The 13,748-nt window shown below is 40.3% G+C and overlaps 2 protein-coding genes across 2 annotated transcripts; both read left to right on the forward strand.

The window, feature by feature from the left end:
- The first annotated feature begins 1,391 nt into the window (after positions 1-1,391).
- LOC127333373 (probable protein phosphatase 2C 62) lies at positions 1,392-5,958 on the forward strand. Its single transcript, XM_051359769.2, has 5 exons — positions 1,392-1,584; positions 3,818-4,069; positions 4,467-4,752; positions 5,018-5,172; positions 5,617-5,958. Exons 1-5 carry the CDS (start codon positions 1,546-1,548, stop codon positions 5,755-5,757), a joined length of 873 nt encoding a protein of 290 aa, XP_051215729.1. The 5' UTR covers positions 1,392-1,545; the 3' UTR covers positions 5,758-5,958.
- A 3,911-nt stretch (positions 5,959-9,869) lies between these two features.
- On the forward strand, positions 9,870-13,745 carry LOC127333375 (uncharacterized). The gene is made up of 12 exons (XM_051359771.2): positions 9,870-10,030; positions 10,117-10,232; positions 10,355-10,384; positions 10,473-10,612; positions 10,754-10,930; positions 11,078-11,141; positions 11,230-11,337; positions 11,647-11,800; positions 12,002-12,091; positions 12,235-12,290; positions 12,720-12,777; positions 13,044-13,745. The coding sequence occupies exons 1-12, from the start codon at positions 9,949-9,951 to the stop codon at positions 13,460-13,462; spliced, it is 1,494 nt and encodes a 497-aa protein (XP_051215731.1). The 5' UTR covers positions 9,870-9,948; the 3' UTR covers positions 13,463-13,745.
- The last annotated feature ends 3 nt before the right edge of the window (positions 13,746-13,748 follow it).

Below are 13,748 nucleotides of genomic sequence, written 5' to 3' on the forward strand. Positions count from 1 at the left end.
ACTTATCACATGCAAAGATCACAGCTAAAAATTCTTTTTCAGTAGTAGCATAATTTCTTTGAGCGCAATCAATAGTCTTACTTGCATAATATATAACATTAAATTTTTATCAACTCTTTGTCTCAACACAACACCTACCGCATAGTCACTTGCATCACACATAATCTCAAAAGGTAAATTCCAATCAGGTGGTTGAATTATATAAGCACTAACTAAAGCATTCTTTAAAACATGAAAAGACTCCACACAATCATCATTAAAAGAAAATGGAACATCTTTTTGCAAAAGATTAGTAAGAGGCTTCGATATTGTAGAAAAGTCCTTAATGAATCTTCTATAAAACCTAGCATGCCCAAGTAAACTTCTTATACCTTTAATATCCCGCGTATATGGTAGCTTCTTTATGGCTTCTATCTTCACGCGGTCCACTTCAATGCTTCTTTCTGATACTCGATGACCAAGGACTACACCTTGCGTAAATATAAAATGACACTCTCCCAATTATTGTTCAAAAAAAGACACTCTCCCAATTAAGGACTAGGTGTTGGTCCTCACACCGCTGCAGAACTAGATTGAATAGGCAATTATCGAAAGAGATTTCATGAACAGAAAAATCATCCATAAATATTTTCAATATAATCATCAAATATTGCATTCATGCATCTTTAAAAAGTAGCGGGAGCATTACATAAATCAAATAACATTCTTCTATAAGCAAAAGTACCAAGGGACAATCATCTTTGTGCACATGTATTTGAGGAAAACAAGAATAATCATCAAGATAGCAAAAGTGTGAATGCTTAGATAATCTAAAATGTCTTGTATTAATAGATAGAGGGAGTATTTTGCTAAAAAGCAAGCAATTTTGATTTTGAGATTGACTTGATGACAAGTGGTGATGTCCCACTTTACGGAAGTAACAAGCAAGCGCTTGTTCTTTCCGTGACAAGAGAGGAAACTACCCAAGTCAATAACTCGTGTTTGCCGCCTTCCAAAATTTTGTAAACATACGCATCGTAATTTGTCGGGGCACGATTTTGTGGTGACCCGCGGTTTTGTCCATGGCTTGGTCTACGGAACTTTATAAACTGCAGATCAGGTTCCAAGTTTGTCAAGTGGGAATTCCAGTGGCCGTCCTGCCATCCACACGGCGTCCACCCAAATGTGAAACATGAGAAGGAAAGACCAACCGCTCTTTCTTTCCCTGTCCGCACCCGACATTTCCATGTCCCGATCTCCCTACCAATCTCAGGTCAACCGACTCTATCCAGCAAGATCCAGCCCCTCTTCGCTTCCCAAAGCACACCACCATCCCCCACCTCCACCAACCCCCTCCCTCCTCCCTCAATCAGTATAAGTTCTTGGCATTGTTAATCACTTCAGACCGATCCGTCCAACTACCAGCCATATTTCTTGGTGGAAGACAGCAAAGGAAAGGTGCGAGTTTGACTTTTGGAGGGGATTCCAAGAGAACCAGCCAGGGGTGGTGGAGTTTCAGCCAGAGCCTAGTGGGAGTTCTCAACCGGGGTTTTCGAGGAGCAACCGATGGCCGGCAAGGAAATCTACAACAAGATGAAGGACAAGGTAACCGAAATAATGGGAGAGGAGGAAATCGAACTGATTTATGCTCCTGGTTGTTTTCTGTTTGCGCAACTAAGCCGAGTTAGGTGCATGCTGTTTGTTTCATATGCTTCGATTTTCCCCTGCGTCCAAGATGTGTGCTTGAGGTTCCAGGAAATGGCAGATGTGATGAAGTCCGAGCATCCCTCGAGAAATCTTGGAATGAGGATGGTCGATTGAGTGGTTTTGTTGGTCAATTATGTACCTTTCCAATGACTATTAGGGCCTTAGGGGGATGCAGATCATTGCTTGTTTATGGCTCTGGTTTCTATTACTGCCCTGGTAATGGGGCATGGTTACCGTGGAGCTTTCTAGTAGTACCTTATTTTGGCTGTGCGCCTGTGCTGGTGGATGTGGAGGGTCTGATACTCTCTGATTTATATATCAATAGCTGGAGTATAAATTCACAGTAGGAATGGTAACCTGTTCTTCTACCAGTATTGGATATCCTTGAGGCGTTGACTGCTTTAAAAAAAATGAAAATCCCTCAATAAGTACAGAAGGCTAGAAGCTGAAACTATATTTTCCCTCATGCATTTGCACTAGTTCACGATGCTTCTGGAATTAGCTGGTTCATCGTTTGTCCGGTAGCAGACAAGACTCCAGGTTCGAGCAAAAGCTTAAATCAACAGCTTCAAAAGCATAAAGAGCCATAAGTAGCAAAACGAGGAAACCCACACAAGACACATTTCAGTATTCCCCGTGCAAGCATAACTGCATGCACAAATGGAATTGAATGTGTACAGTTTCACGCTTCATAATATCCTCAGTTAAGATTCATATATTTATAAGTTTGCTTGTAGAAATACAAAACCATATGTACAGGTCCATGTTCCATAATATCTGCAGTTAAGCCCCATATTTGTATAAAGCCTCAGTATTTTGGACATGCATTGGAAGTTGGAACTAAATGCACCAGAATGGATGGAATTCTAAATATCTTCAGTCCCTAGAAAATATTAAGGAAATTATATTGAGATAGCGTTCTATTTTTGGTCTCCTGGTGCGACGGGATCTCAGCCACCAGTTATTTCGAATCATGGCGGGATGACAAATCTGGATTTCAAGGTTGCCACATGGCAAATCACCATTGGGTCGCTCCCTAAATCAACCATGCACGATTAGGGCCCTAAGTTATTGCGTGCCAGACCAAATGCGGAATGGCATTCTTAGGCTGGCCATAGTGGGTAGTATCATATAGTAGTATCATATATATGATACTTTTCTATGATACTAGATCCATAATGCATAGTATCATAGACTAGTATCATAGTTTTGCTATATTAATTGATTTGTAGAATCCCAATACAAATTTGTGTACAAGATTTATTTGATACTAACTTTTCTCGTGATGTGCGCTATGATACAGTATCTACCTATGATACTCTAATCTTCTCTCTCATCCATAATTACCTGCCACATCAGCATTTTTGGTGGGGCTAGAATGCATGATACTAGCTATGATACTAGCACTATGGCTAGCCTTATAGGAAAAGTGGCACTGCAGGTGGAAATTATTCGAAATGCAATAGTGTCGCTGGTCCACTGGATAACTAATCTTGTACTAGTTTATTTTGGTCCTTAACGATCCCATAATTCTTTCTGCTAAGGGAGGCCTTACTCTGGTAATTAACCTGTATTTGCCTACTCACTACCTCTGTTCCTGAAAAGAAGGCCTATAAATTTTCCAAAGTCAAACAATGTATAGCTTGACCAAGTTCGTAGGAAAAACCATTAATGTTACAATTGAGGCCTTTCTTTTGTAAAATAACCTGTTAGTATTTTCCTACTTACCGAAACAATGGCATTTATAAATAGCTGTGAAACAAAACTTTCGGAGGTATATACTACGTAGTACCATTTGAGAATCCTTGGCAGTTGGGAACTAAACAAGAACGGTACTTGGAAAATGCTTATGATTTTTAGGAGTTTGCGATCTAAGGTTAGAAATCAGTAGTTACCATGAAAATTGAAAATGAATGACTACATGTACATAGACAAGCTCATTTTGTCCTCTGTCTTTCTTGTCTTGAAGCAACTGTGATATTACCTCTTTTTGGTGCAATAAAAAAAATAAACATCTGCTGTTATCTTTGTCGTGCTAAAAAAAAACTTGTGTAGTCATTTGTTTGCTTTGCTGAGTTTTGGGGTCGTTCTCAGCATAGCATGTTGATAACTAATCTGTATGTTCTGACAGGTGAAAGATGCCTTTAGTTCATCAGGACCGGAAACAGGGAAAGGCAAGACAAAATTATCTGGCAGGCGTGTCAAGCATGGTTACCATCTCGTGAAAGGGAAATCAAATCATCCAATGGAGGACTACTTGGTGGCAGAGTACAGGCAAGTTGGCGAGCATGATTTGGGCTTGTTCGCAATATATGATGGCCATCTGGGGCACACTGTTCCAGACTATCTGCGGGAGCATCTATTTGATAACATCTTGAAAGAGGTAATGGTTTGACCCCACTTAAGTTAGAATTTTTCGGGCTCAAAGTTCAGTAACTGCTGTGATGCCTATATGCTCACATTTTGCTAGCTACTAATGAGAGTACTTAATATGACTCGAGTGTTTGGTTATGCTAGCTTTATATCTATAAGGTGAGAAAAAAAAAACAGAATCCAGTCAGCAATGTTGGCTATACGCTTTAACAACGTTAAAAGCGTTGGATTTTGGTTCTAGGTTGAGAAGTGCATATATTTTGAATTACGACGTCTGTTGTGCAACCTACATGCAATACCATGAAAGCAATGCAGATAGTAACTTAGTTAATAGCTTTTATCTACCTGCACATAGTCAACTGGATTGACAACCGTACTGATTAGTTTATTGATATCTGCATCCTCAGCCAGAATTCTTGAGTGACACAAAAAATGCTATGAGAAAAGCATATCTACTTACTGATGAAAAAATATTGGAAAGAGCAGCTGAGTTGGGAAGAGGAGGCTCCACGGCTGTTACCGCCATCTTAATAAGTTGTGATGATAGTGTGAAGCTAGTGGTCGCAAATGTTGGAGATTCACGGGCAGTCATTAGCAAGAACGGTAAAGCAGAGCAGCTTTCAGTTGACCATGAGCCAAACATGGAGAAAAAAATTATTGAGGAAAAGGGTGGATTTGTTTCGAACCTACCAGGTAATGACCATCTCTTGTCAATGCCTACCCCAATGCCATTAGGGCTGTATGCCTGGAAAAAGATCTTCATTCCGATTTAACGGTTCTGAATATATATGTTTTCTCCTGAGCTTTATCTGGTGACATGAGAAGATATCCTACCAAGCAACCTGCAGTGTCACTTAGGCAGAAGTTGATAGCAGCTTTCTTTTCACTAATGGTCTTGGTGACAAGCATATGATTTGTAAAGTATCGAGCTTGAATTGCGAACATGTCTCACTTGCAGGAGATGTACCACGAGTTGATGGGCAGCTCGCGGTTGCAAGAGCATTCGGAGATCGGAGCTTGAAAAAGCACCTCAGCTCTGAGCCACATGTAGTTGAAGAAGTCATCAATGAGAGATCTGATTTTCTGATTCTAGCAAGTGATGGCTTATGGAAGGTAATTGCCTATAAAACTCACAGCGATCATTCCTGATAGATTGCACCTAGATATTAGAAGATTGTGCAATCAGCTACGTTCGCATTATATACTTTGATTTTGAACATATTGCAGTTGTGCTTATTCTGAGATAATTAATTAAGCATGATACTTGGCATGCGTGGGTACTTCATGGATCGAGGACCTTAATTCCTCTCAGTTATTGTAGCATGTGTAACACCTATCCTGGCTTTCATGTTTGTCTATATTCATTTTTCATACTAGATTGTATGACTAATTTTCCAGGCTTTCATGTTTGTCTATATTCATTTTTTCATAGATTGTATGAATAATTTTCCGTTTCATTAACGGTTTGTGGAGTCCATATGTCTAGATTGCTAAGTCACATCAGATATGACTTCGCCATTTACAAATGACTAAAATACAAATATGACGTTTATTCAGGTGATGACCAACCAAGAGGCGGTGGACGAGATCAAGGACTTCAAGGACGCCCAGGCAGCTGCTAAGCATCTGACGGAGCAGGCCTTGAACAGGAGGAGCAAAGACGACATCTCTTGCGTTGTTGTGAAGTTCCACTGCTAGCAGTGCTTCAAGCTTTTGGCCTTCATAACTGTACAATTGTTGTAATGCCAGAAGATTTGTTTAACTGTTTGCTGTTGTTCGACAAATATTTTGTTTAATCTTGTCTGGTTGGGAATAATCAACCCAGGGGATCAAAGGCTTGTAGAGTATTGTTGTTTGCCAAAAGGCCTAATAAAAACATGTTTGTTTTTTCCCTTCCAATTTGGTATGTAACGATTCAGTGCAACTTCACCGAGATGTTACAATTTCGGAACATTTCTTTAGAAGCGAGTTCACTAGTGAACTACCCCCCAAGACTACAGAAGTGCTAGATTACCTCTAGCTGTCTAGCCCAGGGTTCAACTTTTCGGTTTTGGATTTTTTTCGTGTTTAAGCGAGATTTTCAAATTTTGAAGTTTGTTTTGTCAGATTGGCTCTTAAAATCATTTAGCACTTAGCAGAATATAAATGAGATGATACATATTCAAACTAATGAACTTAGTATACCATTGCGCGGACCTAGGCCAATACAAAAAACAAACTTGCTAATAGAAACCGGAAAATTCACTTTTGATCTTGCGTGCATGTGCTCCCGTCATCAAAAAATCATTTTAAAATATAAAAAAAATGAAAAAAAAAAATTTCGCGCGCACATCTCGACATTCTATATGCGCACGCTAAGTTTATTAGAAAACTGATATTTTTTTGTGTGTTGTATGAAGAAGATAAAGAAAATATCTTGTGACCGGCTTTTAGCACCAATTTTTGTCCCTTTACAAACAACACAAAATTTATCATTTTTTCGTCAAAAGACTCTGCGAGAATATCGAAATATATGTGTGGCAATTTTTATTAATATTTTTTGATATTTTAAAATGTATTTAGAACTCATTTCGAAAAAACAGGAGCATACGCTCCTAGATGCAAAAACGCCATGTCCGAACATGGAAATTCAGTTTTGATCTTGAAATAGTATCAGATTTCTTTTCGTATTTGAAGATCTCTTTTGGACGATATTGTCTTTTGATGATTATTTCCCTGCGTCTAGCTTATACATGAATGCACGAGGTTTGCGTCACATGTTTTTTTCCCCTTTCTGTCCACTCTTTTCTCACTTCATATTTGTCTATTAAGTGCTGTCCTGCTCTAATTGAATTTCCGACAAAGAGCGGTGTTTTGGAACATGGGTCCATATGCTCTCTATATTTTAAAATGCATCTTACATACATTTTAAATTTTAAAAAATTGAAACTAAAAGTCCGCACGTACATCTTCACGTGCTACGTGATCACAAAGTCGTTTCATAAAAAATCGACTTATCATGTGACGTGTGTAAAAAAACAAAATTCAGTGCTAAAAATAACGCTTTTCACAAGATAAACTTTCTCTTTTTTATATAGACCACATAAAATATTGGTTTTTCGTGAAACTTGACGAACGCACGTATATTATGAAGATGTACATGTAGAATTTTTTGTCCAAATTTTTCGACATTTCGAAATATGATTTTTTAATAGAGGGAGCATACGCACCCGGGAGCCGAATTGAATTTCCGACAAAAAAATCATGGAAAACATCTAGATATATTAAAGTTAGATAAATATTATACTCCCTCCACCCCGAAAAAGATGTCGCTAGTCACTATTTACTTAGAGTCTGGACACATCTGAATTTAGATTGTGACATACTTTTTTTACGACTGAGGGAGTACTACATGTATTCAATCACTAAATATGCATTTGCAACCTGGCTAGACAAGGCATGGTTTCCAAATAAGCTCAAACAAACGAGAAAAGGAGGGCTTGTGCCTCGAGATGCAGCGGGTGAAGTAAATGCATTTACCTTTTTATCCCATCAGTTTAGTCTTTTGAGTGAAGTGATTTAGGTGCATGCAATCTATAATAACTAAATAGAAACAACCCACTAAGATGAATTCTCTCAACATGCAAGGTGTCCACCTCATCAAGCATCTCCATGCAATCATAGGCTGCCATGTGTCTTGAACTCTCCCACCTCAGCCCAAGCTACGTCATCTGTTTAATGTCTCAGGCATTTGTATCGTCTCCTTCCATTGATTCATGTTCCTCACGTAGTCCCTTATGATTCTCCCTTTTATTTCATTTGTCTGTTCCGCTTCCATTCCACCACACCACTACACCAGTCCACCTCATCAAAGCCTGATTGATATTTAGCCCTCATATATACTAGTACTCATATTCTCTCATCATGAATCATCATCTCCATTCCATTAGGCCATTACACTTCTACCAGGAGCTGGATCTGCCCTCATATGTACTACTCATATTCTCTAATCATGAATCATCTCCATTCCATTAGGCCATTACAGTTCTACCAGGCGATGGATCTTTCAGACACTCAGGGCGGCCTAGCAGATGCACACATCCGACCTGGCCCCCGATGGTGTTAGTCGCCATGGCCATGGCCGACCAACTTGCCTCTATGTTTTCGGCTTCCACTATCAGGCCGCTCGGCTCCTGTAGAGTGAGATCTATATCGTCAAGGAAAGTCAGATCATAACCTTTTCTTGGTTGCTAGGGGATTTAGATCGTATCTTTGTGTCATTATTTTTCTTCTATTACAATCAAGTGGTTATTTGGCTGTTGAAGAAACGCAGGACAAGTTGCAGGTATGCGCCACTCGAACGGTTGTAATCTAGAGCAGCAATCGTTCAAGCATAGGACTGAATAGAATCATAAAGCTGATGTTATGTTTCCGTTCTACTTTACATATGTGACCATTCCATGTTTTTGGCTTCAGGGATTGACACTACCATGCTACATGGGAAGGTACGTCTACCACTGACTTGCAGCAGATTCAACGAATTTAGAGCCATGTACGACTTCACTTTTACAAATCTTCGGTCACACATTTGAGAACTAGAATAGAGCTTTGTTGGACGGCAGGAGGACGCTCCATGTAAATCATGCCTCGGGTTAATTTGACCAGTTTGTGTGCAATATTGAATAGTATACTCTTTCCTTATTATAGTACCCTAAGTTGTTGAACTATAGTTGTAAATTGTCTTATATTTGAAATCTTCTTTTCTCATTGATTCAATTTTCTGGGAGTTATTTTTGTATCCCATTTAACATTTCTTCATCCGTCTAGATGAATCTTATTAATGTAATCCAAACATTGGATTTTCAAAAATAGAGAGTTAGTGTAGTTTGCTGGAAGTAGATAGAGAGTTTGACTCATTTTCCTCGAAACATTGGATTTAAAAAATATGCAGGATGCAAATAGAGAGTTTGAAAACATATATATGCAGAACGTAAATCATTTGGATAGGAAATGTCTCTTTTTCACTTATTAATTTTGCTTTTTTTTGGCCCACTTGAGTAATTTCAAAAACTATACACAATGCAAGAGTTAACTAATATGGCCTATTAATTTTGTTACCTCATTGTGCGCTTTTTTCCACCTTTTTTGTCCAACAGTACCGCAGCAACGCGCGGGGCATCTTCTAGTTATTTATATACATCTGTCTGATCCGCAATGGATGTCTTAACTCTGTCTGATTTGAATGTATTTAGATATATTTGACATTAAAAGAAACATCGAACAGTACAAAGCAACTCAAGAAAAACGAAAATTAAAGCGAGATCCTTGAGAAGCCCTTCATCTTCAACCTTCAGACCGTGTCGACGGCGCGCCGCCGCTGCTGCTCCTCCCTGAGTCGGCTTGACGTTGTTGGTTGCGGACGGGAAGTCGCCGAACGAGTCGAAAAGACCACGTCCGTCGCGGAGACAAAGAAATAGGATGAACTGCCGATGAAACTCCTTGACGATCCGAAGATCCCCACATCCAGACGAAATCCTGAAAGACCACACCACACTCACAAGCTTCTTGATGTCGCTATCGAGATGGGGTTGAAGCCGGGGAAACATTATTGCACGAGACGCTGCCACCACCACCTGAGCGCTGCCCCTACAAACAGAAACCCTAAAGACGGGGAACAAAAACAGCACAAATTCGAAACACGGATTAAGAAAACAAACTGTAAATTCAAAAACTGTCTGGCCCTCTCAACGAATTACGGCCCGGCACGGCAAATCCTCACGGTTTCGCGGCCGCCAAGCCAGGCCCAGGCAAACCCTAAAACCAACCACGTGAACCCCTTCTTCTCACCCTTTCCTCTCCTCCCCCAAATTGCCGCCTCTCCTCTCCTCTCCTCCGCCACTGACGGGAAGCATGCCGCGGATCACCTCCGTGGAGAGCCCCGGCTGCCCGCCGCTGCGCGCCATCACCACCGACATCCTCGGCCTCGTCAAGGGTACGCCCGCCTTTCCCATCCTCGCCGCCCTCCATCCGCCGCCGCGGGCCGCTTACCGTTCCTTCTCCGTTTCTGTCCTCCCGCAGTCGTTGAGGCCCGCGCTAGGCCGGCGGGCGTCGCCAAGGTCGTCGAGACGTGGGGCGAGCCCGACGCCTCCAGGGCCATCCTCGTCGCCTCCCTCGCCGACCGCGCCGTCGACCCCGTGAGTCACCAACGAACGCACTTCTCCCTCTCCCACCAACCCTTGCTGGATTTGCGATTGCCTGTTACTGTAATTGCGTTCAGGACCGCGTATTTACGCCGTTCCTTGTTTTATTTTTCCAGGTATTAGCTCTGGCGAGGAAGAACGGTGTGGTGAGTGGCCACTGCTCCTTGACAGCCAATACGCTTACCATTGCGTGTGCCTTCCAGCTGCTTGCTCATTCGATATGTTTCTGTGTAGGTTGAGCTGCTAAATCCCCTGAATGGGGATTCTCTCGCTGTTGTCAAGGCCTCTGGGCAAGAGCAAACCGACGGAGCTGTGGAAAATGACCCCATAGTCGCGCTTCACCTATTCAAAAAACATGCGCCAGACTTGTCCACGTAATGTCCATATGCTTATTTTTTGTTCCCATTATAGATAGTACACCTTATTGGTATCCATATCGAATCATTGACAAGTCCATTGCTCTACTGCATTTGGTGATGCTGGCCAAACTGTATTTATCAAGCTGCCTGTTGCAGGCTAGGCACATTTCTTGCTTGTACTGAGAAGGGCAAGGCAAGCGTGAGATCTGTCGCAAAGGAAAACACGGCGTCCGCCTCGGATGTGGGCCCATCAAGCACATGGGATGTGTGCAGCACCGGTAAATTGCAGTTTTCTTCTCTGGATGCTGGCGAAAACTATGCAATGTTCGGAGGGTGAGTCGGCAATAACCTTTGATACGCGATTATCTAATATGGTTAAGAAACTGCTGTTGTGCTGCAATCCTTCTTTTTCTTCTGTTTGAAATGCGAAAGCCTTCCAGGAATTTTGTGGGGGTAACAACAGTATTTCGTTCATTTCAGGAATGGTATGGAAGTGAACTTGTGGGATATCACATCTTGTAGTAAGATATGGTCTGCTAAATCTGTAAGGGCTCATTGATTTTTCAACGTATTACCTGATGTTCTGGCAAACGTTCATCGACTAATATCATTAGTTTTATTTTGATCTGAAGCCTCGAGGTAACAGCCTTGGTATATTCACCAAACCTTGGTTCACTGCTGGAACTTTCTTGTGCAAGGATGATCACCGTAAAATTGTAGCCTGCACAAATAATCATCAGGTACCATATACTCATCACTCTTTGCTGTTGTTATGCCAATAGCCAAATTTAAGTTTATTTGGATCAAAATTGGTCTACATTTGTGCTACAGTTTAAGGAATTGAACTGATTGGACAGATTGTCAGCTCTCTGACTGCAAGGCTGCTAGTTGATGTGGTTTTGTTTTGTTTTGATGTCTGTTACATGTTCAGCTAGGCAATGCATTAGATGTTGACGACCATTTTGATCTGTAATAGTACATATTACTACACTGATGATGATTGCTCGACTTTATCATCAACTGATAATGCCCTTATTTCTGTTTGACAGGTTCGCTTATACGATACGTCTTCACAAAGAAGACCTGTTATTTCAGTTGATTTTAGGGAGTCGCCCATCAAGGCAGTTGCTGAGGATCCGGATGGACATACTGTCTATATTGGGACAGGAACAGGAGACCTTGCTTCCTTTGACATGAGAACAGGTATGATAAGAACACGCGTGTAGTACTTTTTGCTGGCTTTGAGTATTTAGAAATAGGTTGAGTGCTCTTTCAAATGTTAAATTAGCTTAGTTTCAACTATTTAAACTACTTAAGGATTATGTGCTTATAACAATCCATGTACAATGCATGAATAACTGCTATTTTACAGTCTTGTGCTTGGTGTTAACTTTATTTTTCCAGGAAAACTAGTCGGATGCTATGTTGGTAAATGCAGTGGCAGTATTAGATCGATAGTTAGGCATCCGGAGCTGCCTCTGATAGCATCATGCGGTGAGTAATAAACAGATCGGTTGACTTTAAATGTAATATACATGTTTACGGCCCCTCAGTTTTCCGTGTACGTTTACATGGTCGTGGCCTTCTGTGTGTGCATTTGTTTGTGTAACTCATGTTATTTGATTGGATCTCTGTAGGATTGGACAGCTACTTGCGAATCTGGGATACAAATACAAGACAGCCGCTTTCTGCAGTATGTTTAAAATTAATTTCACAGTATTCAAATCAAATATAGCTTGTGCTATGGTATTGCTTGTTGCAATAAATTGGTGCTATTATTTTCATATATTGCTCTATTTTTTTCTGGTGCATTTATATGAGTGTGTGTATGTAAATGTTTTTTTTGTTGTTATTGTGGAGCACATATCATTGACTGGCCAAATATTTAAGGACTTAATCACTACTCTTTATTATTATTAGTTAACAATAAATAGTACATCCTAAAATTGATTTCTGTAAGTGCATTTAAACTTGTCAATATAAATGATTTTTTGTTTTTTTTTGTTTTTGTTGTTTGGGCTATCCTTTTGCTACTAGGTCCAGTGATTGTGCCACTGGCCAATGGTCATACACCATTGTTCTTCTATTTGGAACTGTCCGCTTATCCATAGTTTGGTAACAGGTCTATCTCAAGCAGCACCTCACAGCCGTGGTTATTGATTCACACTTCTCAACTGAAGGTTTGTATCTATTATTAGTAGCTATTTTGTGTTACGTACCCTGTTTTCCGGTGTTGTTCTGACAAGAATGCTAATGAACCATGTTGACTCGTTAAATATCAATCTGAAAATAAAAATAATAGTTATGATTTCTAGGTTCTTTTAATACTGAACCCTTCTGACCCATTTATATTCTTGAAATGGCATCCATTGTCATATAGCTTAACAGCATCTTGAATTATATCTTGAGGTTAAGTCTACTGTGCTAACACTACCGCTCTGTCCAGAATCTGAGGAGACTAAATCCAAGCAGCCAGATCCTTCAATGGTTGCTGAAGCTACAATCAGAAGGGAAAAGAAGAAAAAGAAGAATATATATGTTGAAGAAGATGATGAAGGTACTCAAGTCGTCGATGGTGATAACAATGATGACGAAACAGTAAGAAAGGAGAAAAAAAAGAAGAAAATGGTTGCAGAAAATGATGAAGGAATTCGAATAGCATGCCCTGATGACGCTGATGCTGAAACAGTCAAAAAGGAGAAGAAGAAGAAAAAGAAAAGTAGAAGGGTTGCAGAGGAAGAGGAAGGAACTCAGTTGGCTGACCCTGATGACAGTGATGCTGAAATGCATACCACAAAGAGAATAAAATCTGGCGAAAAAAGCAAGGGCAAGAAAAAGAAAAGCAAGAAGCAACAAGTTGCCTAGACATTTCTCGTGCTGGATTATTCATCTCTGACCATGGTGATTGCCTTTAGTGAATCAGTAGAAGGATGGCTTTACAAGTTCGGTATGACTTGTTTGTATTTTTGTCTTGAAATATTTGCCTACTGTTTTGTGATATTACTATAAGCGTCTTAAAAATGGCTGGCATACAATCATCTGATTTTTGCATTCTCATGTTTTTCTGTAATGAAATAACAAGTACCTAGTTGAGTGTGAACAATGTTCTTGTTGGTGTAGTGAGATTAATGCAATTTATTCCTTGACATTT

This window comes from Lolium perenne, chromosome 2, assembly GCF_019359855.2.
Source record: "Lolium perenne isolate Kyuss_39 chromosome 2, Kyuss_2.0, whole genome shotgun sequence".
Taxonomy (NCBI): domain Eukaryota; kingdom Viridiplantae; phylum Streptophyta; class Magnoliopsida; order Poales; family Poaceae; genus Lolium; species Lolium perenne.

Excerpts from the sequence above, each read along its gene's own strand:
- LOC127333373 (XM_051359769.2), top strand. The coding sequence starts at position 1,546 with ATGGCCGGCAAGGAAATCTACAACAAGATGAAGGACAAG. Across the intron at positions 1,585-3,817 it reads ACAACAAGATGAAGGACAAG|GTGAAAGATGCCTTTAGTTC; the intron begins GTAACCGAAATA and ends ATGTTCTGACAG. Across the intron at positions 5,173-5,616 it reads CAAGTGATGGCTTATGGAAG|GTGATGACCAACCAAGAGGC; the intron begins GTAATTGCCTAT and ends ACGTTTATTCAG.
- LOC127333375 (XM_051359771.2), top strand. The coding sequence starts at position 9,949 with ATGCCGCGGATCACCTCCGTGGAGAGCCCCGGCTGCCCGCCGCTGCGC. Across the intron at positions 10,613-10,753 it reads CATGCGCCAGACTTGTCCAC|GCTAGGCACATTTCTTGCTT; the intron begins GTAATGTCCATA and ends TGCCTGTTGCAG. Across the intron at positions 12,092-12,234 it reads GCCTCTGATAGCATCATGCG|GATTGGACAGCTACTTGCGA; the intron begins GTGAGTAATAAA and ends GGATCTCTGTAG.